General features: G+C 36.7%; 1 protein-coding gene across 2 annotated transcripts in view; it reads right to left on the bottom strand.

The window, feature by feature from the left end:
• Positions 1 to 569: 569 nt before the first annotated feature.
• The window catches only part of cntnap2a (contactin associated protein 2a), a 357,512-nt gene continuing 330,404 nt past the window's right edge, over positions 570 to 27,677 (bottom strand). For both annotated transcript variants that reach the window (XM_079601641.1, XM_079601642.1), the window contains exons 21-24: positions 20,235 to 20,328; positions 5,123 to 5,353; positions 3,358 to 3,429; positions 570 to 3,257 (exon numbers count right to left, since the gene is read on the bottom strand). In XM_079601641.1, the coding sequence (XP_079457767.1) occupies positions 3,058 to 3,257; positions 3,358 to 3,429; positions 5,123 to 5,353; positions 20,235 to 20,328 (597 nt within the window). In that variant the 3' untranslated portion in view covers positions 570 to 3,057. The remainder of the gene's footprint in view (positions 3,258 to 3,357; positions 3,430 to 5,122; positions 5,354 to 20,234; positions 20,329 to 27,677) is intronic.

Raw genomic sequence — 27,677 nt, 5'->3', positions numbered from 1 at the left:
TGCTGTCTGCCTCTCTCTGTAGCTGGAGATTATTGGGATGGGAAATCGGTACGTAGAGCGAGTGAAGCGTCATAAGCCACAGCTCAGAAATAGAGCGACCTCTAGTGTATATAAAAAAGATACTGCGACCTCCAGTGTTCACTTGCGCCAGTTCTTTCGTGTTCTCAACTTTTTTTTTTTTTGACTCCAGGGCCCTCCATTGTCTTTACCATTTTTCGAAGGTCTCATGACTGGATAATGATATAGGATAAGATTTATTTTTTTACTCAATTTATACCCAATAAAATATTTTAGAACTAAAATCCTAAAATGTTATATGGATAACATCCACACCCAGCAGAATATGTCTTTAGTTTCATAGATGAGTATGTCTTCTTAGTGTTTATAAAACAGCAAATATCAAATTTAAATGCAAAATAGGGATGTCTGATATTGTAACTTGATAGGGACCGAAAGACAACTTAAATAAACCCCCAGTAATTTTCCATTCAAATAATTTGTCATAAAATAGGTCCCATCTTGTGAATAGTTGGTATTAAAAAAAAACTACATTACAAACATTTGTTAGGTACTTCTTTTTATTCTCTTCCCATAAGAATAGCCACATTTATGAGGAATTCTCTTATTTTGCAATCAGGCCTCACACAATAATGAGATGGATGAAAAGAGGTCAGTACAAATATCTTACGCTAAACAGCCAGTCGAGAACTGAGTTGCTCTAAATATAAAAAGTATTTTACTATTCATTCCTGACTTGTCAACATCATAACAAAAGGTAAAAAATATGCCTCCAGGAGTAAATACAATTGTGATATTGCACAATAGTTTAAAGTACAGTATGTACAATTTCACATACAGTGGTCATGCTGCCGTTAAAACAAGTTGAATACACAAGCAAAATGCAATCATAATATGAGATACAGATGAGTAAATATATTATATTGTTTACACTTTCACTTGTATACTTACTCATAAACAATAAAATGTCAAAGCCTTTTTGAATTGTTGTGAAAAAAAAAAACTATATTTACATTTAACAAAAAGGCATACATGTGCCTCATGAGAGGCAGCAGAACTGAGCTGAATAAAAAAAAACATTATTATAATTTTTATTTTATTTTTTACAAGTGACCTCCTGCCATGAAAAAAAGACAAAAATCACCCTCACAAAACAAACTCAAAATGTTTAAAGAATAATACTGTAAAAGGTAAATGAAAAAGGGTCATATTATGAAAATGAAACCAATCAAAGCGTTCTTTCTTCACTACAAGGAACATTCAAGTACATTGTTTTTCTTCTTCACAGATCTTCAGAACATTTTGAACATTCAGGCTTCCCCTAATACACATAAAGATGAGACACAAACAAAGGCTAGATCATCTACAAAATATCCTCATAAAAATATATTCATATATTTCATTTATTGTGAACGTTAACTGACTAACCCTAAAAACATACAAAACAATATGTAAATTTTCAATGTAAATGAGGAGTGAAGATTTTGATATTAGATTATGAAAAGGTGTGAAATATCATGACTCTTACATTCTCGTGAATCTGTAATCCCTCATTATCCTCTCCAAAAGGTCAATTTGAATATCAATATTTAACAAAATTAACTTGTGGTTATATTCTGAGATGATTGCGAACTCAGAGAACACTTCCAAATGTCATTACACACAAAACCTTCCAAAAAAAGAAAAAACACTGTAATATTATTCTAAATTATAAGAAGCATATTCACTGTTTGCAAAACCACAAGAATATGAGAGCTGATGCGACAACGTTAACATTTATTTTGAGAGAATTATAATGAACTCAGATCAGAGACGGAAGTGCTCGGAATTATTCCAATACATGATGCGTCATAATGCTAAACCTTGATATTTATCACAAATAAATGCAACATCAGCTTTCTAAAATCAATCTGTGAAGCAGTCTCTGAGAGAATGAATAACCTGTATATGTAAATGAACTCTTTATTTAAAAAGTAAATGATACTTGAAAATGAAAAATAAAAAACAATGAAAATGCGTATGACAACATAATTTGACAAAATGCACAGTGCAATAATTTTTCTTTTAAATGCTTTAGCATATATGCAAAATAAAACGTTCCATTCAGAACATTTATATAACATTGGCATTCCGAACACTTCTAAACTCATGAACATTGGGTCTAATTTCCATTTTTCCAGACTAATATTTCAATAAATACAAACAGCCGATTTATTTGTTGGGATTCTTCTTTACCTGTTTAACCAGATAAAGTAACATCTACATTGACAGCTGATTGAATCCTAAAGGCACCTTGAATTAAGTCATCCAATCGGGTGTCAGTGGTCCCACCTTCTTCATCTACAATGACAAACACTAATAATATAAATGTGGGTGTTAATCTGCCAGATAGATGTCACTGTGCGAGTGCTTTACCACAGCCTGCATAAATGACACGCACACAAAATGATCTCTCAAAATAACTTCTTTATGCCATGATACATGCCTTCAGCAAAACAAATGCTTAAGACTGGGAGGTGTTTGGCAAGGGACAATAAACTGAAGGCTTCCACAGGAAATAAATGAGTATAGCTGTGCAGAAGGCTACAAATAGACAGTGTTGATTTGACATAATTCTTGGTGTCTTGATTTTCTTCCCCTCACTGAAACACTGATGATATACAATCTAATGTCATCTTAAAATTAAATCTCTGTCGTTTGTGCAGTGAATTCATATAGAGCATTTGACATTTACAGTCTGTCTAAAACATTTTCCACACAAGGACTTTTTTTGTAAGATTAAGCGAAAAGAACACAATGATTCAACTTTTCATAAAAGGAATTTTGGCAAATAATTGTTTCTGTGAAAAAAAAAGAACACATGGTGAAATGATTTATTAAGATGTGATCCAGAGATTACACACTTTTGCCAAAACACAATAGAAAGAGACAAGCCAGTCACTATGTACAGGACAGTTTCTCAAACTGGTGATGAGCTTGATCCAAAAACATTAGTTCTGATACTCAAAAAAAGATTCTGAAAGAGTCTGTACACCCCCGTTAGATGAACCATTCCTTCTTGCTTTCGTCGATGGTCTCTGTGAAATTGGGCTCGGTGCCGATAATGGCGGCGTCAGCTGACTCGGACGACTCGCCCCCCTTGGCCTCGTTGGTGTGGTAAGTGCCTTTATGGCGGAACATGTACCGGATCAGAAACACCAGAGTGCACAGAATAGTGAAGATCACCACTGCAATGATACCTGCAAAGAGAACACATTTACGCTTAATGCATTTAAGAACAGATTACTTCAAAGCAGTAATTGTTCATCTGAATTAGATATGAATATGTTGCCGTCTCACCTCCTATTATAGCTGAATTCCTATTAACTCCATCCGGTATCACTCTTTCCTCGTTGAAGGGGAAATCAGCACCTACAGGAGATCATCATAATACACTTCAGTTTAAATTGATCGGCATCTGTCCATATTGGATATTTAATTGTGCACGCTAATTTTTCCGATTTTTACTTTTAGGTTCTGAATTTGAAAAATGAATAGTTAAAGTTAATCATTAAAAATGCTAATCATTTAATATCTGTTAAATATTTAGCAAAGATCTAAATGAATACCCACTTTTAAAGGAACACCCCACTTTTTTTGGAAATTGGCTCATATTCCAACTCCCCTAGAGTTAACCAGTTGAGTTTTACCGTTTTCGAATCCATTCAGATCTCCGGGTCTGGCGGTAGCACTTTTAGCATAGCTTAGCATAGATCATTGAATCTGATTAGACCGTTAGCATCTCTCTCAAAAAAATCACCAAAGAGTTTTGATATTTTTCCTATTTAAAACTTGACTCTCTGTAGTTACATCGTGTACTAAGACCGACAGAAAATGAAAACTTGCGATTTCATTGCTTGCTGGTACGGCAGCAGTTCCTTGATTATTACGCAGGAATGAGAGTACAGATCCTAGTCATATTGGCCTAGAAAATCGCAAGTTTTCATTTTCTGTCAGTCTTAGTACACGATGTAACTACAGAAGAGTCAAGTTTTAAATAGGAAAAGGCCGGTTTTTAAGTCGAAAATATGCTACTGATGTATTGAACTTTCGTTCATTATTTGTGTTTAATTTTTAAATCAAACTGAAAGCTATACAATAACAGTAGCAGGAAGGCTGAAAGTGGACAGATCTTATCACTGAGGTCAATGCTTCACTGTGGAGGTGCTGCAATCAATAAACTAGAATTGGAAATGAAACGGCAAGGGGTTTTACGCCACTCCTGGGAAATAATGAAGGACTGAGAGATTTCGGTTTATTTTAAGTTTATTTTAAGTTTAAAGTGCCCCTTATGCTATTTTAAAGGTTCCTAAATTTGTAAGTCTCCTTTGGAAGTCTCCTACAATAAGTTTACATGCATTCAAGGTAAAAAAACACTTACATTTTCTCATCATATACATTGCGACCAGGGCTTGACATTAAAACCTGCAAACTGCAAGTGGAATTCAGCAGTTGCGTGTGATGCATTACGTATTAAATGTAGTTTTTTCGTTGCTTATTGCACAAAAACAGTTAAAAATACACACAAAATAGTGTCAAAATGCCCGTTATGTTTTAAGTGAACGTAAACAGTTGAAAAATAAAACATGTGTAACAGTATAATGGATCTGTGCATTAGGTCTTAAAGTGACAGCAGCCTAATATACGGTACCTGCTTCCAAATTATAATCAATGTCAAAATTGTGGCCAGTGAAAATGCTGAGTGGCTAGTAACTTTGGAAAACCACTAGCCAAAGTTACTGGTGAGCAAAAAAAAAATATGTCAATGATTGTGACATCCCCTCTTTTCTCGAAGTGTCTGAAACAGTTCTATCAGCGATTCGGTCTCCTTTCTGAGAGCCTACTCCGCTCTGATAGGTCAGATGGCCCAGTCTATTGTGATTGGTCTACAGCTTACTAAAAAAAAAATCCCATTACCATATCTGAAATTCAGCTCCGGAGGCTTCCTCAGCACTTATAAACAGTGATACGAACCGTAACAATGGCATCGGTTTTACTTCATCAAATCAAGCCTCAGTCCTCAAGTGGATTCGCAGTATTATTTGGGTAGTTTAAACATGTTCACCTGCGTCTAGGTGCCACGGGTCGGTTGCTGCAGACATGGGTGGGATAGTGAGGGGTGATGCTCCACAGTTGGATTCCACCAGTTTACCCTGGTGTGAGACGGGACCTGAACCACGGGACCTGAGCGCAGCTTTCAGAGGAGCGATGCTGTTGAACTGCACTCTGGACAGGCAACCCACAAACCCGGGTGTGTTGTACTTTTCTATAAGCACCGGATCGATGTAACCAGTTTCTGCAGGAAGAAGAGATACAGATAGGCATCTAAAGTTAGACTAAGAGCAAGAGAATAATCAGCATCTAAATGTTCAAAATGTCAGACAGGCTGAAATTCAAGATAACTGCAGAAAACTGATCCAATCCTTGTTCCGGGAAATGTATTCCATTTCATTGCAATAAAAGGATAAGATCAATGCCTGTTCATGTATAATGTACATACACAAGAGATCTGCGTTACAATGGCATTCTAAAATAAAACCTTGAGTGGGCAACTGTATCTGAAATATATCACTTACACTTGCTTTACAAATATGTCTCTTCATTCATGCCATTCCCATTCAATGGGATTTTACACATTTTAAATGCAAACAATGTTTACGTGTCACTATAGTGAATATTTAAAGGAATAGTTCACTTCAAATAAAATAAAAATGTAATTTACTTACTGTCATTTGTTTAAAAACTGAATGACTTGGTTTTGGTTGTTCTAGTTTACAAAAATCATTTGAATGGTTTGTTCATGATTCAGAGGGGAAGATTATCAGTGGTTACCAACTTAAATTTGAGTTTGATCCAATGTTGTTATTGTTGACTAAAAAGACAAAAAATGGTGGTAACACTTTACAAGGTAAAACTTTATAAGGTCTCATTTATTAATGCATTAACTAACATTAACAATGAGCAATATATTCTTACATCGTTTATCAACCTTTGTTAATGTTAGTTAATACATTTTTAATGTTAGTTGACAGTGCACTAACTAATCACTATTAGATTTTAATAATGTATTAGTAAATGTTGCTAAGATTCTGAAGTGCACATTCGATGGACATTTTACTATCCCGTGAGGGAGAGGAATCATGAATGGTGGTGGAGCGATGCAACTGACACCATATTTCACATGCCAGTGATAACATTGCAGATGTAGTACAGTACAAATTTCATTCATACTACAATGTATGAATGTGTATCATTTACTTTTATTTGAAGTGAACGATATTCATTCTATTCTAATTCTAATTATCGCACAAATTTCATTCATACTACACATATTTATACTATATAAAACATACTTATGTAACGGTTGCTAAGTAAGTTTCAAAATGTAGTACAGTATGCGATTTTGGACACAGCGCTAGTATTTGCTGTTAGTTTGTCAGTTGTTTGGCGCTCTCATGGTTTTCTTGCATTCTGGCCTCTTGTCTTCTTGTTCTCCTGCCCTTTGTGTTCATGGTTCCTGTTTTAATTTTGTAATTAAACACGCCTGCCTTCATCTTCCATGTTACAGGTTGGTTCCTCACACATCAAATGACTTCAGAAGGCTTGTAATGCAAGTATTAAGCACCACTCTCATTACATTTTAATTGCGCTTCGTGCCTTTTTTGATAAGAGCGACCGACATTCTTCAAAAAAATCTTCATTTATGCTCCAAAGAAGAAAGAAAATCAAACAGGTTTGCAACGACATGAGAGTGAGAAAAAGATGACAGAACTAAGACTAAAACAGCCATTTTCATAATAAAACACTTTAAATTACAGTTCTACTCTATTCTCTCCCCATTATTTTTGTTGTTGTTGTCTTCAGGCACACTGAGATATCCTGGTACCTTCAGAGTGCAGCCTGCCGAACACGTTGCACCAAACACAGACAAAAGAGCCAGTGTAACTGCTGCATTACAGACGAAACCTCTTCAAATCATCTGCGGTGTGTGTGCAGCTAAATTCAGCATTCTCTCACCACAGCCACAGGTAAAGTACACACATAGAAAACACACATGGAGAACAATTGATAAAAAAAAAATGATAAAAAAAACAAGCTTACTATGTTGTGCATCAAGAACACCTCTTAGGGATGATGTTTGTTTTATTCAGAACATCACAGTAAACATTTTATACAGCTGGTAGTGCTATGCATATCAAAAGTATTCCAGTCGTTAAAAATTGTGCGCCATTTATAGTGACGATTCATTTTATTTTAAAGTCATGAATCTTTTTTTTCTATACAGAATGTTGCAGTGCTTATTAAAAATGATTTATCCGTGCACATCATATTTACAAAAAAAATCATATACCCTTGTAATCTTTAATCAAAATTGTTAACCTCCCCTCCCCCTTGAAACGACATCTCTTCTCTTTATACTGTATGTCTCTGTGGAGGGTGGGACTGAATATCCTCCACAACTGACTACAACCTGGCATTAAGAAGATCTGCGTCCATATAGTTTGCAACTTCCTATGATCTAATCAATTCCTAAAAGTCGGAATCAAATTCCCGCACTTCATTTTTCTCTTTCAAGTAGCAGATTCATTTTTATGTTTTATGTATGCACAATAGGAAGAAAAGACTATCGCATCTTCCGTTTCATGCCGACTTTAAATCATAATCAAATTTTTGAAACACTAAAAAACAAGATGCACAAGTGCAATTTTTAAACCCCCTATATTCTATATATATAAAACTATATATAATGGATTAATTTCTTTTAGAAAATCTTACTGACGGTAGCGTACGTATTGTATAATTTATATATGATTACATATAAATAAAATATATTTATTATACTGTGTATATATATTTTTATTTATTTATTATTAAATATAATGTCATATCTTTCAGATCACAAACAATGGCAGAACACAACTTCATTTCCCAGAATCCTCTAAAATTAATAAAATGCTATACTAATGAAAGTCAACAAACATTCGCTACATCCAGAAATAATGGGCCACAAACACCAAAATATTTCACATGCTAGGTCTCAAAGGGCCAAAATGTGATTTCCCCCCTCATGCAGCCTCCTCATACAACTAAAGTCAATCTCAGTAGTGCTCAGTAGAAAGCAAGGAAATGTGATAACATCCTCGTGAATCCTAGTCTCGATCTCAGGTTCTTGCAGGCACAAGCCAGACAGAACATTTGTTCATTTTCCACAAGACGCCTGTGAATACCAATACACAAAACATGACCCGCTTCAGTGTCAACGATCTGTTTTTCAATGTGAAACGACTGGGGTAATAAGAAACAACAGAGCTGTAGAGACCGAACATCTCTCATGTGAATTATCTCATTAAATTATGTTAAAGCCTTAGCTTTAAATGACTAGAATATGAAATGAGAGAGAGAGAGAGAGAGAGAGAGAGAGAGAGAGAGAGAGAGAGAGAGTAATTTCATCACTTGCATGAAAAAATAATTACATCTAAGCATGGCAAATTAAAAGATTATTCTCGTCACATTCAGATCCAAAATCTGCTTTATAGTGCAAATATTTTCAAGAACATGTTTACTGCAGAGAACATAAAACCTTTGACTATTCAGGTTCATGTTTGTTGTATGAAATATAACACGTTCTGCTGTACATGGGCTCCTCAGAGGCGTGAAACGTGGCTGGAATATTTATGAGAATTGACTGATTGTTGCTGCAAATTCAGGTGGAAAGCTCTGGAGATTTCCCCCTCGCTCTTCATGATGCTCTGATTATTAGGGACGTGCTGCAGTATTTGCACTTACATTACCCCTTGTTTTGTGCAAACCAGACTTTCATTGCAGGGCTTTAACCCCATTGATGAATTGTTTTATACTGCAAGCAGATGTCTTGAATCAGCCACAGTTCTGCTTTCCTCCAGCCGACATTAAGAGGGAGATTCTTTGTTTCTCAACGCCACAAACTTTACTCCCCAGTCATAGTTACAAGAACAAACAAACGTAGATTTTTACGATTTAAACTAAAATGTCATCATGGCCTGCTTCTATAAACACCCAAATCCTGTTGTTTATCTTCCTGTGATAAATAAAAGCAGACGATTTCAGCTGATTGTCTGTTTCTGTTTCCTGTTGGTCTTAGAGGACACATGGTGCATTTAGGGTCGTGCAGAGAAAAAAGATTCAGGCTAATTAGATTCAAGGTCAAGATCTGTCTGATATGAAGGTGTGACCTGCTAGTGTTGGTGTCTCCCCCCACCCAGCTCTGTACTAAAGCAACACCAGACGGCATTAAGTGTGTTTGTGTGTCTGGGAAACAAAAGCATCCACACAAAAAAAAAAGAAAAAAAAAGGAAAATATGAAATATGTATAAATAACTGGCGTGCGGTCCATATAAGCTGCAAATGCTCTGCATACCCAAACCATTAGTGGACTTGCTGATTAGTATTAACACTATGGGCCCTATTTTAACAATAAGTGCATGGTCTAAAGCGCACTTGTCCGAATCCACTTTTGCTAGTTTAACGACGGGAAAAATGTTCGGCGCACGGCACATGGCCTAAAAGAGTTGTCCCTGTTCTCTTAATGAGTAATGGGTGTGTTTTGGGCGTAACGTGCAATAAACCAATCAGAGTCTCATCTCCCATTCCCTTTAAAAGCCAGTTGCGCTCGCACCATGGCGGATTCACTATTTACCTCGTGGGCGAACAGATGGGCGCAAATGCATTTGCTATTTAAACAATGTGGGGCAGGACGTGAAAAAGATAACTGCGTCGGGCTGAAACTAGCAAAAAACACTTGCATCGCCGCCGGGTGTATGATAGGGCCCTATAAGTTTCTATAAATTCCCTTGTTTTAGGTGTACCATAAAGCTTACATGATAACATTTTTGGTAATACGTACACAACAGTCCATCATTTATTTATCCGCCAAATGATGGTCATTTTCTTATGGTAATTGTTCTGCCAGTTACGGAGGATTTCGGGTAAGCGGTTCCAATGCCGCTTTGGCACCTATGCTCTGTTGTTATGTATCGTCATCATTATCCCGCATTCTCATTGGTTGGCTGGCATATGGGGGATTTCATGAGGAAAAATGTGCTGTTGCTGCCAGATCTCCATCAACGAAAATCACATTGTATTTCATACAACACTAACTAAATTGACACCTGGTGTTTCATATTTATCGTCTCAGCCCCCTTTGCACATCGTGCCTCCCTCAACTCTTACGGGTGCTTGTGACGGCATGTTTCAACAGGCATGTTTCAACAATATATATATATATATATATATATATATATATATATATATACATATATCATAGTTTTTGAAAAAAATATATATAAGCACCAACTAGATGCTGCAATGCACCCACACCTGTTGCCATCACCTTGTTCCTGTTTTATAACCCAGTTCAGTGTAGAAAACAGACACGAGATAGGCTTGATACATACTTGATTATATTGTTAAGCTCAACAGAAACAACTGATACTGTATTCCACAAGCCACATTCCTCATCGCAGTCAACACAATACAGTACATCACTTTAAAACACCATTTCATGGTGAGAAGTGATATGTAGAATAATGCAGTGCAAGTAAAACTGTTATTTGAATAGCCTTAAAATCATTTTAACAGCTCTTTTGTCTATGAGCTGCTGAGAAACATGATGAATTATTTATGAGGCATTAAAGTAAACACTGCTATCCTGGTAGGGGCCATTATTGCGGGGGAAAGAGGGTGCAAACGAGGGATTGAAGTCTGTCTTTTGATGGATGGGTTGGAAGATGGAGAGAAAGGGTGGGATGAAGGGGTTTCCATGGTAACAAATGGAAGCTGATGTAGCATGTGAGAGAGAGGGAGGTGGGAGGTACTGGACCCAAAGAAAAAGTGATAATGTGAATTATAATGACACACTGTCAACACATATGATGGCCGAACATTTCTTTCTACCTGTTTTTTATCTCTCATACAAATGTTATTCGCTCTATATAGCCTTGCTGTGAAGAATGGGTGAGATAAAAGGGAAGGGCCAATCTTCAGATCTTGCTGCATGATGCACCATGTGCTAACAGATTTAGACAGAACAACACCTGTCGGCCATCACGTGACAACAGGATCAGAGAGCATCCTCTGAAATACACGCAGCAAAGGCACGTTCCTCAGGAAACACAGCTATATTCACTAAAGTAATAATGCAAAGCAAATAATAATGGAGAAATGCCCACAACAATTAGTGCTAAACGCAATTTGCACAAAGCAATTCCCCCTAGTATGCAGCAAGACTACTGCAATCCAGCATACTTTACTGGGACTGTACAGCATCGTTCTTAAAAATGCATAACTGCCACTTTTAGCAGGGAAAATTAATGTAAGGTTAATTTCATCAGGTCTACAAGGTGAAAACATTTATGTAAATAGAAAGGAAATGTGCTCGAGCAGCAGTTGAAAACAGTTGTGCAGACACACAACAAATTAATATAAAATATATATGTAATATAAAATTATATGTTCATGAGCTTTATTTCAGCGCTCATTTTTAACTGGATTGCATGGATAAGATGCAGGTTTTTGTGCTGAAATTCTATGCAGAAAAATGAAACACATTTTGTGAATTCACCCCTCTGTGTTTCTACTTGTTCTTCCATCATCCACCCTTGGAAAGGGCAAACACCACCTTACACTACCTGCACCACACACACATTCCAGCAATCCAGAGAATCTGCCCAGCAAATCATTAACCAAACAATACTATAATACACTATTACAATATAAGGTACAGAAATACATGAAAGACTACTGTGCGTGATCACTGGAAGATATAAACACACATAACACACAAACACATGTACAGCATCCTTCACCCTGGAAAACTAACACAGTCCACCTCCTCATGCTGCAGTGCAAAAAAAGAAACATTACCTGCTAGATCAGCGTTTGCTATCAGGTGTTTCTCACTTCTTCCAAAATGCCAGCCTTCTTCTCTCTCAATGTGTTTCTCTTCACGATGCGGATACCCTGTGTGTGTGTGTGTGTACGTCTGCAGCTGGGGCTGGGTGATCACAGACTGCAGCCCCTCTCCTGTTCCGCACTCATTGATATCCTGCTTCAGCAACACCTGGAAACTGGATTCCACCATGGTCTGGATCCGGAGTCCACCTCCACTGTGATGCACCCACCCACGCTGGACGATGACTGCGCCCAGAGCCGAGTAATGTCCACAGCCAATGACATCATCCATCTGTTCAACAAGGCTTTGATGGAGACCAGGCGGACTACATCAAGATGTCATGCAAGTCTGTTCAGTGTAATGTAACATGATTTTGTTTTCATTACACTGAGATGACATTATGCTTTCTAGTCCAAACGACTATTCTGCTATAAGACTTTTGTGTGGGAAAAATTAATTGAAGAAAACACTTGCTCTGTTGGCTCTGTGTGTCAAATGTACTTTAAAATATATATATTTTTAAATCACTTAAATAATATAACATATTATTCATATTTAAATAATATATATATATGCAATAATTCAATTATTTTAAAGTGCCCCTATTACGCTTTTTCAAAAATTACCTTTGTGTAATTTAGCTGTTTGTAAATGTAAAATGTCTGCAAAGATTTAAAGAATTTTTTTTAACAATAAATAAGGTTATGTTCTCCTAAAAGAGAGAATCGATTCTGAACTGCTGAAGCGAATCAGCAATTCCAGTCTCACTTCTTGTTACACATTTGCGTAACAATGCAACACATTTGCATAATGCTAGCCTATGGTCTTTATTGGCTGCCCGCGAACAACGTCTATAACCCGCGTTAAAAAACTAGTTGTAGCTGAGACGGGAAGAGTTTGGTTCGTGCTGTCGGCATGTTGAGGAGATGCTGTTTTCAGCACTGAGATCCACTTTGCATGCACTTAAAAAGGATGAGGATTCGCGCGGGAATTCATACGGAAAAATCGACGCCATTGTTACTTTTCGTATCACTGTTTATCAAGTGCAGAGGAAGCCTCCGGAGCTGAAATTCAGATATGGTAATAGGCATTTGTTGACACGCACTATAAAGGGTAGACCAATCACAATAGACTGGGCCATCTGACCAATCAGAGCAGATTAGGCTCACGGGAAGGAGGCTTTTAGAGAGAGTAAATCTTAGAACAAACGTTTTTTAGATTCTTTGAGAGATCAGGAGATGTGCATTGTATTTTTTGACCTTGGATCCATGTAAATCTGTTGCAGGAGACTTAAAAAAACCAAACAAATTAGGAACCTTTAAAATAGCATAACAGGAGCACTTTAATATTAAACCTTTTGTCCTACTGGGCTGATAGATTTCCAGTGTAAGAGTCCTATTCTAAATTCATACTTCATTTTTTAAACAGATAAACAAGTCTGAATTACTGCCTGTTGTAATAACTGTCTGCATACTACACACTCATATGGTCAGCTGTGTGTGATACACATAGTAAACACATGGAAGTGTTTAGTCTTCAGGGAACATTAAAAGACTATCAGTCATCTGAATTAAATCTTTTGTGCGCTTTTCTAATGTAAATCAGTCCCTCGAGGGGGTGTAGCCTGCTATAAATCTGTACATTACTCACGTCTTCAATCGTCAGAGTATGAGGGGGCTTTTCATAATTGGTACTTAATGACTGCGTCAAAACAGACTCGAGGGAATCATTTGTTCACTCCTGCAGGATTAACAATCTAATTCACACTCTAAAAGCAGAAATGTGAATCTTTTGTTTTTGGTAAGGCAGCCACATGAATTCTTAAGTTAAAAATGTCATTTGCATTTTGCAATTCGGACATGATTAAAATCACAAAGTGCATCTGTGAAAGTGCATTTGCCCTCCTCAAGGAAAAACTATTTCCATCTGGAGAGGCCAAAAGAAATTCAGTGTGTAAATGCTGTTGGGAATTGCAAGGATAAAAATAATCGACACAACAATGCTCTAAAACAATAAATACAGCTCAAATCTTCCGAAACATTTGCATCTTTTTAAGGTGCCTGCAGATTTGCACAGAAGCCACTGAAAAACTGCCACGGGAAAAAACAACAAAAAAACGACAGATCATTCTGTTGGAGGAGACAGCCAGGGATGAAAGCACATAACCTTCAGTGACGGCTGACAAAAGGATTTTTTTGAGAAAGAGGAGTCTACCTCCCACCTGCAATGCCCGCTTTGAAAACAACCAGCGCAAATCTGCTGAATCATTGCAAACCCATTTAACACCAAGCGATTGTCTCAGATACCATTGAGCTTCAGTGATTTTAACCAACAGGATGTCTTTCATCATATTATAATAGCTAATAATAGCAAGTAATTTATCTCCTTTGTGGGGTGAATGACATTAAGAGCGGATGGGATGCATAAGATGCAAAACCTGCCAGATGAAATGCATCATATTTGAGTCGTTTTCTCCCTGTGGAGTTTTTCCTTTCCTCCTTCAACCATTTTTTCATCATTATCCTGCAATGGGAGCCTGTCAAAACTGTAGAATATACTTCAAAGGCGTCCTACATTCCCTCTAAAAATGGTCTTTCTTTTCCTCTGAATCATACTTGAATCTAACTTTGGCAAGCCATGTCTGTATATAAAGGAGTCTAATATTTTGACGCATAAGGACATGTCTCAAACAATTGTTGATGATATCAATATAATAGGGCCCCAAGAGACTTTAATAGAGAAGAATTTCATATACAGTATATAAGCCAAAAAAAAGTGGAATCTGAATGTTTCCTCACACAACGAGTCAAACCCCATTATGTTTCTCACTTAATGTCATGTCAAGCCTATTCTGTTCCCCATCTTATCTCAAATTTCACATCACTTTGGAGAACTTCTGCATCTAAAACAACTGAGGAACGTTCAGACAGCAATGCTTCAGAGCAGTGGTTCTCAATCTTTTTGACTCCAAGGCCCCTCATTGTCAAAGACAATTTTAGATAATTCTGACAAAGCTGCTCATTAAAACTTTTATTTTAGGGTGGAAACATAACAAAATAATTGTATAAAAATGATTATAAATAAAAAATTTAATAATTAGAATATATTAATGTTTTTCATGGTTTACACTTTTTTTATTGCCAACTTTCTAGTTTGAAAAGTCGATAAATTATTATAGAGCTTTGAGCTATATAGTATAAATATATACACACACATATATACACACAATATATACGTATATATATATTAATTTTTTATGCATCATATATATATATTTTTTATTTATTTATATATATATATATATATATATATATATATATATATATATATATGTACTTGAATACACCTTGTGGTGCAACCTGGACACATCGTCAGTGATACTCCCGGGGTCATAGGGTGTTTGGGGTCTTACATCAGACACCCTCACCCGGGCGACCCAGCCGGGGGTGATCAGGCCCCGACTTGTGTCCAGGTAGCGCTCTACGCCACGCGTCCCCCCTCCTTAACCAGAGCCACCGTGCTGCCTTTTCAGCGGCTTTATATATATATAATGTTTCATTAATAATATTCAATATTTAAATGATTTAAGATTGTGTGTTTTGTTTTTGTTTTTACATTTTATGACTTTTCCGGGTCCAGAAAGCACAATTTGTCCATCAAGTTGTTCCAATCCCATATGAGTTTCTTTCTAATGTTGAAGTACCATCAGGATTTTTTATTTTTTTTTACTATGTAAGTCAATGGCTGCTGTCACATGTCTGGTTAACAACATTCTTTTAAATATCTTCTTTTGTGTTCAACAGAAGAAAGAAACTCATACAGGTTAGGAACAAATTGAGGGTGAGTAAATGATGACAACATTTTCAGTTTTGGGTGAGCTATCTTTTCAAACAAATGAGAAATTTATTTCAGCTTACATCTGCATTTTTAGCTGTTTTAGCTTATTTTAAACCTTGTTTTGTCTTACTTTGAATAATTTCATCTATATTTTGTGCTGAGGCCCTGTTTGAGAAGCACTACTTCAGTGTATTTCAGTGCTATAGTGCAGCACTGGTGCAGTACCACCCAGAGAGAACAAAGAGCAGCCGCATCAGTCCCGCTGCCCACTCAGAACCCTCAGATGAAAAGCCTCTCCACCCATCCGGGACAAAGCCGCCTGCGAGATTACACCAGGACTGATAGCGTGGTGGGGCTGGTGAACCACACCGCTTTATCGGTACAGAATTAAGAAGACTGTTACAGCCACGCAGCTCGGCAGGAGGCGGCGTCTGTGATGAAATGCTGAATACTAATGTATAATGTGGTTTCCAGGGGCCATAAAGCACACGGTCATTTAATTAGCTTTATCTTATCAGCAATTACTGCAAATTCACATAGTTTAGTGTGTGTTGAGTGGGCGATGATGTGATGGGTGTCGGTCGCAGTGCATGCCCTTACACAAATTAACCATGGTTTTATTATTGTAAAAATGTAGTAACCATGTTTTTTTGGCAAATTGCTACCACAGAAACCGAAAACGCTCAGGCCAGCAGCATGTGTCCAAATTTCAATCTTAACCGTTCTATTTCAACAGAAACGATCTGAAAACAGGGCTTTAAGTGTAAAATACCGAACTTGTCCTTTAATATATTATTCATGTGTGTGGAGTGTTAGGAGTTATGCACAAAGAACATTTATCAATAATACAAATAATGTTTGAGTAAGACTCACTAAAAATATAAAAAATATTTCATATAAACATGCAACCAAACTTAAGTTGTTTCTCTGTTCAAAATCATCCTCTAACAGAGGACTTTGATATAGCAAGACTCAGTATTGATCAGATCAGTCTCCTAGTAAAGAAAAACGGCATTGATCAGACTAATAGGCTGACTCTAGAAGACAGGAGGGATGGAGAGCAAGAGAGACGGAGACTGCGAGTGGTTTCTCGAAAGTTCAAACTGCTGTATCATCAATATCTTTGCCAACTGCATATCACAATAAAAAAAAGTTCAGCATATACTGTATACTGCACACTTCCTCTGACACAATGCCTGACCTAAACGCATTTATATCATTATTTTAAAAAATACCTGTACAGTCAAAACTGTCACATCTTTCAGAAATCATTCTAATATTCAGATTTGGTGCTCAAGAAACATTTCTTATTATCAATGTTTAAAACAGTTGTGCTGCTTAATGTTTTTGTGGAAACCGTATTACATTTTTTGATGATTCTTTAATGAATAGAAAGTGCAAAAGAACAATGTCTTTTGTAACATTATACATGTCTTAGTGACATATGATCAATGTAAGGCATTAACTACAAAAAAGTTAAAGTGGGGTGGGTGTTCAGTGAAAAGTGGAGGCGTGTCCCAGCGCAAACGTTCCCTGGTGCTATTTTGTAGTTTGAGAAAACAATTCCGCCACAGACCAGGAAAAACCCAGTCTAAAGACAGTGGCGCATTATTCAGATGCTATTTTAAGGGCGCATGCTTGGCCATAATGTAACGTGTGCACAACGCACATACACTTTGCTTCTCTCATCTACACAGACGCAGCAGTTCATATTTTTGCAAACCATACATAATTACATGGAAAACATATTATCACACGAGGGAGATCATTGTGGTGTCCATCTAAGTGAGATGACGCTCTGATTGGTTTATTTTGCATGTTACGCCCAAACCACACCTATGAGTAATGAAGCTACTTCAGACCAACCCATTTTAGATTTGCGTCGGGAGCAAGAGTCATTTATCCCGCCGGTATAATAGTAACAGGGCCCGAGATTCGCCCACAAAGTTACTTGCGTTTAGCGTTTGATACTTGCATTTCAGATCGTTAACGTAGGGCCCAAACAGTCCAGAGACACAGATAGCACAGTCAGCTCAATGTCCATTTAGCCTGATTCATGAATACTGTACAGGCTCTGAGAGGATCTTATATCTCGCCTCTGCGACACTCACGAATCCCTGCAGTCTTACCCTGCATCAGCATACAGAGAAAACAACCACCTGAACAACTGCAGAATGTCAACAGCCCATTCCTGTCACAGCGCTCATGAAGTTCACAGACTAACTTTTTTTTTTTTTCAGGTCTCCATGTCAAGAGTTCTTGTTTAGTATAACAAGCTTCATTCTGAGCATGTAGGCAAGACAGACTGAGGTTGCCAGATCCTCCACCCACTCATTGCCGAGAAACACCCACTTGCTGTCTTTAGACTGAACATTTAATCGTAGTGTTTCATATGATCTAAATTCATCTCTGAGTTTGATATGAAATTCGATAGGAAAGTTGAATGTAATTTGCAGCATTTTAAAGCGTTATATGTTTTCCCGACATGAAGGATGAGAAGATGAAGGATCCAAAAATTAGGCTGCCATAATTGTGCTATCTTCTTTATTTGAATACATTTGAATGAATCTGACAGTATCGCATGTAGACTACAGGACTCAACAGTATAGGCGGAGGTGTAACCAACACTAGGGTGAGGTTAGATGCGATTCCTCCTTAAAAACACATTTAAATAGAATGACATGAAATAGTTACATGTCGCCTATCAACAACCTACAGATCCCTGCATAAACGCTCTGTTATTAAAGTGGTTATGTTCACAAACCACTAGAAGTTGAACAGGCAAGTATGCATGATTTGGCATGGCAGCCACTTCGAATAATAAATAGCCTATTGCCTTACCCTGACCTAATGCAGCAAAACATACGTTTCCTTCAAATACTGAACGGCTTATTGCCTAGAAAGAGTGCATAAAAGCGCTCCCTAAGCTGTGAGTGTACATTTTATAGTATGCATCATTAGTATGGTGTTTACTGATATCATAATACAGCATTTTTGCTACCATAGACACTTTTATCACATTAAAAATTCGCTTTGGCCACTGAAAAGTCAAAACAAACTCTTCCTTTCCCTTGCACATTGGGTGCTTCAAAAATCTAACAGTAAAAGCATATCATCTGGGTGCCTTTAGGACACAAATTTCAACCTACTATGTAGGAGGATAATGCAGCTCCAGACCACAGCTAAATGTCAATGCCATGACGGGACCATAGCAGATCCTCCCGAATACAAAGTAAAATATTCCATGTCAAACAGTTTGCAGGTCAACCACATACATTGCCTTAAGCAGAATGTGCAGAAAGTGTGGCTTATTCATGTGAAAGGGTCTCCAGCCATAAATCATTGATGAGGCAGGTACTGTCAGGCAGTGGGCAGACAGCTCATGATTTCAGCATGAACTGATAAACAGAAAGACAGCATCCTCTGATAGACACGACTGACAGGACCTGGAGATCATGGGTCTGTGGACAGGAAGAAGATTTGAAGTTTTCTGATGGACAGCCCACCAGATTCGGGCAGGAGATTAAACGTTTTTTTCTTTTCCATTGTTTTATAATTATTATGAATTTTTCGAACTAGGTGGATGGCGCCACAAGGTTTTGGGTGTGTTGCGGGTGTAATTGCCAGACTGAACTGCCTGGTAACAGCAGCAGGGCACTTTACTCTTTTTGGCGTGTCAGCAGGCAGAGCTGAATTGAGCATAATGGGGTCTGGATGGGGCCTCATCGGTATTCATTGAAGAAAGTGCGTGTCTGCTACATGCTTCTGGGTAAAACACCTTTATGGGATTGACTTAAAGCCAATGACATGTTTAGAGGGCATTCAAGGACACTGTGGACTGGCAGAATGAAAATTATATTCCTGACTTTCTGTATCCCTAGAGTACACTGGAAATCAGGAATATAATTTCCTTCACATCCTACCTATGTGAATTGCCACACATTTTGAATAAGAATAATTTCTTGTTAAAACTAATACTCTAAAATCAGTTGCAATTTGTATCTGCAATCATTTATTACACTGAGCATTTTATGATAAAAATGTAATGCCTTTTCTGCACTAGTATAACGCAAATCTATGTGAACAAGCATAACAAAGCATATAAAGATTTGCCATACAGTACATGCACCAAAATCATATTTTCACAGAATTGTCTATTAGCACCACCTAGTGGCTTCTCTGAGGCAATACAGATTTTTGATACTAATTTCTTCTGCCTGTCTGCACCAACTTCTCTCACAATAGCACATTCCCTTTTTCCCTCAAATATTCAATGGATACTATGAAACTAGACTATGCTCTTGTTTTACAAACATATTATGTATTATTAATAAGGTCAAATAAAAAATGTTGAGGCTACATGTTAATCCAAGGCTGAGGGAAAGTTTGCAAAGGAACTGAGGGCACTTACCAAAGACTTTCCCCAGGAAGAGTGACTTGACCAGGGTGAACTGAGTGTCTGAGGCTTCAGGCAGGGTGTAGGTGACAGGAGGATAATGATCCAGCTAAAAGAAAGACAGGTAATATGGTATAAAAATGTGTATTGCTGGTGGTCAAGTACAAACATGCCAAAGCATTTTTACTATAGTGGGCTATGGTGCCATCTACTGGCTAAAAATATAATCACTGACCATACAGTAATTCACTGATTTTAATAACAGTTACTTCTTATATTGAGGCAGTTTTCTGATGTGCTACATATTAAAAAACTATATAAAATAGATATTAAATCATATTAAAACTATTATAATAATTATTTAAATATATACTTTGTAATTTATTTTATATTTCAATACCCTTTTTAACGTGTATTAATAATATATTATTTTCATACATATAATATTATTATAATTTTTTATATATACTATATCCTAATTATAAAATCCTAATCAATATAGGTGGATTTAACTAGTATTATATTTCAAACATTTGTTTCTATGTGTACATGTAGAGTTGAAAAAGTTTAGGGTTCGAACCAGCATTAGTTTAATGTGTATTCACAAACATTTATAGATTCATAAACAGCCACTTTTATTTATACATTTAAACTTAAGAGTGTCGAAAGTAGCTTGATTCAGCATCATTTAAGTATTATATAATATAGTTTCTATTAATATTTTAAATGTTATATTTTAATTTTATTTATTAGTTTAATATTAGGTAATTCTGTTAGGTGCTTATACTATTACTATTTTTTACACACACACACACACACACACACACACACACACACACACACACACACACACACACACACACACACACACACACACACACACACACACACACACACACACACACACACACACACACACACACACACACACACACACTTTGGTGACAGCTTTAATTAGCCCGTTACTGCTGATTCACTGCCACCTAATTAGCATGAGGCATCTCAGCTCCGGTATTAAAAAGAATTATATCCGCTAAATTACTTTTTTGTGCTTGAAGATACGGCTGGTCTCTCAGCCTTCTCTGTGTTGTGAAAGTGGCGCTCTCATCACTGCACTGTGCTGTGAATACAAATTAGGCTCACAGAAAGAAACGGAGGCTCCAACACAATAGCATTTGTCTGACATATTTCAGCTCTAATTTGTTCCACTAATGTGGCGGACTGATAAATGTAAGCATGTTTATTCAGACGCCTCCCAGGTGCACTTGCGGGGTAAATCAACCAGGGGAACCCCTCCTTCACCACTACCAGTGGTCTCCAGAACTTATCCAATAGCATTTCTGAATCTCAGAAGACCTTGAGGGCTTGTGTTTCTGGCGCCGCTAATATGGGAGGGTGTGTTGCTGTTCTTCGACAGGATAATGTGACCAAATTAAATTGCTTTCAACCTGTTTACCTTGAAAACTAATGGGCAGCAGGGATGGAGGGATGATTCGGAGATTCGGAGAGAGAGAGAGAGAGAGAGAGAGAGACTGTCCCCTGTGGTGCTGTGGCCCCATTCTGACGGGGCTAGCGCTAATGAGTCCTGCTGTGAGCCTATAATTAATCTCCATCCAACAAGCCACCTATCTGACAGGGCCCCTCCTGCACCGCAGACACCCACAGAGGGGACACTCGGCCTGGGAGGCAACATCCACGTCCCCCTGGGGTGTCCAACAACATGGGTTATATCTGCAACCCCACTGAGAGAATAACAAATACAGGAGATAGAAGAAAAAGGAATAAGGAATATAAAAGGAATATAAAGATGGAAAAGATAGTTTGGGTGTATGGTTGGGGGTTAATAGACATGAATCATTCTATAAAATGAGTTTCAGAAAGGTGCATATTTTGGTCAATTTATGTATGATTTTGAAACATTTAAAACCTAAATTACTGCTGGCATCCTGTCAATGTCATTCAATGATCATATAATATAATGAGCTCTGACGAGGACAGTGATGATGGTATAAAACATCTGCTCAAACTGAACTCTTACAAGCGTAACAAAATATGCTTTATTTTATTCTTCAGTAATTGTGACTCTAATATCAGGCGTTTTATAATCGCGACAGGTAGAGATCCATCTGTGTTAGATATAGAACTCTGCAACTTGTTGTGCGCCTCTGAACAATGTCACTTCCTCTTCATTACATAATTTAAAACAGTTTAACAATTAAACTATTTGAAAAAGTAAAACAATTTAAAACAGTTTTGTACTCACTTCTTAGATCAATTTTGAAGTAAATAAGTGGTGTCCCTCATTGACGCTGTCACGATCCCCAGCTGGAGTGCCCTTGAGAGCCACCAGGGGGCATCGCCATTCCCTTCAAAGACTACATCCCCCATAATCCTCCGCCCTGTTTCATCATCATTGATTGTCTACAGCTGTGTATCAGCCAACAGTCAAACCAAAATTTATTCAGACACCTTCAACATTTCTCACATTATCACAGTTTATTTGCTATAGATTAGAAAATGGTAATAAAATATGACAAGAACTCCGAGTTATCAAATCAGTTGATATTTCACTGGTTTTGGCCATCCTTCTGTTAGACTGTCTGACAAATGAATTAGGTTGAATAGCTGTCAGCTGTTAAATTTAAGTACAGAATTAGATAGTACTAATTTAGGTCAACCAATTACCAAGCAATGCTTAATTTAGTTCAGTCTGTGGTATAAAAAGTTTGCATTAGCAATGAAAGAAAAAACACTTCAGCAAAACATGGTCAGGTCAAAGTGTCTGAATAATTTTTGGTCCCAAATTTGTATACATTTTACTGGTAGTCCACTGTATGAAGAATTTTGGGGAATAATATGTGACAGTTTACTTTATTTTGCTATCCTCACTTACATAAATTAACTATAGTGTCCTGCAATAACTAGTAAAAAAACATAAAAACTTATATCTGGTGTCTGAATCATTTTTGGTTTGACTGTATATATAGCCTATACCATGTTCACAGGTTGTGACTATTGTATTACACTGCATCTCAGAGCATTATTCCTGGTTTCATGCATCTTGTTTATTTTGGATTCTCTGATGTCTCTTGGATTACCATTGTTGCCTGTGTCTCCTGTCTTATTGGTTATTTGGACTGTTCGCATGTGTTTTGAAAAGCTGCTGCTTTCATTACGATTCTGGACTGTCCGAAATGCTGCATTTGGATCTTCACTCAAGTCTGGGAGCAGTTTCTTAACAGACATTCATACATTTTAATTGTTTAAAACCTATTTTAAATGAATGATTTCCAGTCTGTGGATTGTCATATATAGTGAAAAGGTGGATTAAAAAGTAAGTGAAGGATACACCACATTACTTTGATAGCAAGTTGACCAGATAGGATTGTGGAAAGCCCCAAAGTATTCATTAATTTAAATGAATAATATATCCCTAAATGAAAGAGCGCTCTTTTGTTTGCCTTAGGGTTTAAAAAAAAATCCAAGATCAAGTACGGTACATCTGTTTGCTTTGCCCACATGGTTATTCTCGTAGTTATGTTTTGACCTTTCACTGTCTGATTCAAAAAGGGTGTGATGTTTCATTCAAAAGAAATATCACAGGCGTGGGTGTCAGGAAAGGTCAGCTGGACCGTTGTTACTGTCTCTTATCTCATATTCCTTTTGAAGCAAGCTCTCTTCTCTACTGGAAAATGCACAGGTGGGTAAAACCTGCATTACAAAAATCTAAAATGCAAGATTAAAATATGATTAATCAAAAATAATTTAATATGATCATTTAATATTTTGCTAAATATATATTCCAAAAGAATTCTGATTTTAGAGGGAAAAGTTGCACATAACTTTTGGTCTAAGATCAGTTTTTTCTTTAATAATAGCGTATTGGTGAAACAGGGCTGTGACGGTGGCAGTTTTTTACCACCGCGGTTGTAATGGACCAACTACCGGCGGGGTTGGGGGTTGTTTTGAAATAAAAACATTATAAATTAATAAATTAAACGAGGCTCAAAAACATCCATTTCGTAACTGACATGCGTGTTTATTTGAGCAATTCCGTCAAAGAAACAACACACTACAGCCTGTAAAGCATTGAAATAAATATTTTTATATTTATTTTATATTTCCACACAAAGATGCGTGATATAGCCTAAATATCATGTTTTACTTGTTGTAAAAGGTCTGAAGAGTGAATTTTATCTTCCACAAGGGCAAGGCATTTAGGCTATGTTTGATTTTACGCTGCCAGAGAAAGCGAAACTAAAATCACCCGCACGTGTGAAACGCGCTTTACAACTAAACGTGATGCACCAGAATACAAAGCCGACAAATCTTAAATTTATGGGCTCATGCACAACTCTCTCTTTCGTCATGAATCCAAATGTTTCCATGCCTGCGATGTAACATTTAATTGCTAACATATTATTTATTTTGTAAACAAAGCTTTGGGCTTCACCCGTGTCATAATATTCATGTAAAACCGCATTCACATACAATGTTTTTTTATGTTTTAGAAGTTTTTAGGAGTTTTTGTTCAGTGCCGAGTTCTGCGCGCGCACAAATAATTTAATTATAACAAACGAAGTGTAGACATGATGTAAATAAATGATTCATTGTGCAGTGTACAGCTTAATTGATTATAACACAACTTTGTGAAATGGCGATTAACCTAAATGAGTGACAGCTTTTTTAGTGATTATAAAAGGAGCATATTTTTTGCCATGAGAAATCACACATGCAGTAGCCTATGCTTACTTTTCAATTAAAATTAACAATGGTTTGTGAACTTAGATGATTTAATTAAAAAAAAAAATTATCGAGAGGGTGTTTATGCTCGGATGTGCAGGTTGTTGCTAGGCGATACGTAACTTTAAACTATTTCATTGAAATTTCATGAACGTACTGAAAAAATGTATGTAGCTATACTTTAATCTGCAGGCTTTTGCGTGCTGGAGCGGGGCAAAGCATGAATGTTGCGAATGGGAGCAGGAAAAGCGAACATATTTTTTAATATATCTATTCGCAACTTTTTGCAACAATTTTTTACAATATTACTGTTTTTACTGATTAGATAAATGTACCAACCCCAAATGTTCGAACAGTGAATATATTTACAAACATTTTAACAAAATCGTGATGTTGAAAAAAAACAAAAAACATTGTTATTGTTGAAAAAGCATAGTGGACAATTGGACATGAATTAAATGTCACCCAAGTTCATGTTATTTGTTAATTCCAACAAAACAAAAGGACGTATCTGTAATTTTGAGGAACTGGCATTATACACCCGCTGGGATAATTAAAAAGAACTCATCAGACTTGGACAAATATAACAGCTATCTGTAGGATCCCTGCCTTTAATTTACACTTCTACGTGATCTACCTGCTTGATTGCCATGCAGTGTGTGTGTGATTGCCATGCAGTGTGTGCGCGCACATGAGCAGTGCTAAAGGACATTCAACACACAGGTATACACACACAACAAAGTAAAGGAGAGCTGCCCCTTGTGTCATAAACCCACACACACAAACCCCTCACACACATAGGTCATTGTGTGAAGGATGGCTCTGGGTTTCTATTTGCTGCAATGTCAGTGGGGTTCCCAGGGGCCATAAAGACAGGGTTAAAGGCCTATGGTTTTCTCTATCTCTCTATATATTTCACCCCATGCCACATTTCTAGCTCTGGTCTGCAGGATCTCGGGCTTGGCAGTGCTATGTCGCAAGAAATAAGGCAGAATTAAAGAGAGCTACAGCCCATCTTTAAGCCTCATGCCCACGGGCTTATCTGTGCTGTGCCTCATCCGTCCAGACAGCAGGAATTTGATTATTTGATTTAGGAGCCAAAAGACACAGCCTGACCAGAGAGAGAAAAGCATCAAGACAACAAAGCCCACAATTTTGCTGACAAGGTCAATATATCTGACATGATCTCTGCACCCCTGTCATTCAATATTATCCTCTTGGCACGTGTCTTACAGCGATGGTGAAGGGGGAGAAGGGTCTCGGCCAGCACAGTAGAGCCTTTGACATGGTTTTGAACGTCCCTGATCCTTCTGTAGTTCATTTTGATCACTTATCCTCAGATTCAACTGGATATCACCACAATTTCTACTGATCTGGGGTGGTAGCGCTCATGCTTCCTGTGATCTTGATCACTCCTTTATCATCTTTATCTTGCTGAATACCCTGCTTATCGACCACACGAGATGCTGCGTGTCCCGCCATTTAGGCTATAATGAAATCTACTACAGTGTACCCTGAGTCTCAGTTCAGGGATCAATAGAGGATTTCAATTATCCTGTTACTGTACCGTAGTTGGGCCTGTGAGACTAATGCAGTGCATCCTGGGTATCAGACATGGCACACATTCACTCACACACCCGCATATTTAACATGTTGGTTCTGTTCCCAAACAAAGAAAAGCTACCTATATAGGCAACAAATTTAGGCATCATTCCACAATCTTAAAAAATACTAAATTTTTATTAAAATCTAAGAATAATGAATATTATTTTAAATATAACTATGTAACTGTATTATTAATAATTTAATTAAATACAAGAAAGTATCAATAGAATATAGTTTAATAGTTTTTAGGCATTTAGCAGATGCTTTTAGTCAAGCGATTTATAATAGACTTACATAGTTCTAAATCAAAACTTTTACTTTATATGTACTGTATAAGCTACATATTTTTTTTCATTTTATTATGACAAATATAATTGTGTTATAATGAAAATAATTTAATTTATTTCCACAAATTTATAATTGGCACTTTTACCTCATTTAATTCCACAAATTTAATTGCCACTTTTACCGAATATATGTATGCTATATATTATTTATTTCATGATTACGAATATAATTTTACATAACAAAAATAGTTGTATTATTATATAAAAAATAATAATTTAATTGGTAACACTTTACAATAAGGTTTAGTTTGTTAACATTAGTTAATGTTTAAACTAACATGAACTAACAATGAACAATGCATTTATTAATAAATGCTGTAGAAGTGGAGTTCATTATAAGTCATTGTTAACTAAAGAAACCTTATTGTAAAGTGTTAGCATTTAATTTAATAAATAAAATATCAATAATAGTGTTCTATAATATAGTTCTTAATTAAAAATGTACTTTTCCCTAATAGCTATATATAATTTTATAAGCTACTGTATATATATATATTTTTTTTTTGTGTGATTATTACAGTATTGAGTTATTAGCTTAGAAACAAGTTAACATCCACTTAAATTGTGAAATAGTGAGTGTTATTCAATTTTTAGTGTTCAAATGAGCTGCCTTTGTGGAGCGTTTCAAACCAATCACTTTTGAAGTTTTATTTAAATTAGGATGTTCTAGAAAGCTCCTAGTGGACAGTGAGGAAGCTGACTAGCTACTGTAACTACTGTATTATTGGATCAGTAGTTTAATACAGTACATTAGACCATTGAT

The sequence above is a fragment of the Phoxinus phoxinus genome (genome assembly GCF_949152265.1).
Source record: "Phoxinus phoxinus genome assembly, chromosome: 24".
In the NCBI taxonomy this organism is placed as follows: Eukaryota; Metazoa; Chordata; class Actinopteri; order Cypriniformes; family Leuciscidae; genus Phoxinus; species Phoxinus phoxinus.
This window is presented reverse-complemented; position numbering and strand designations above follow the sequence as displayed.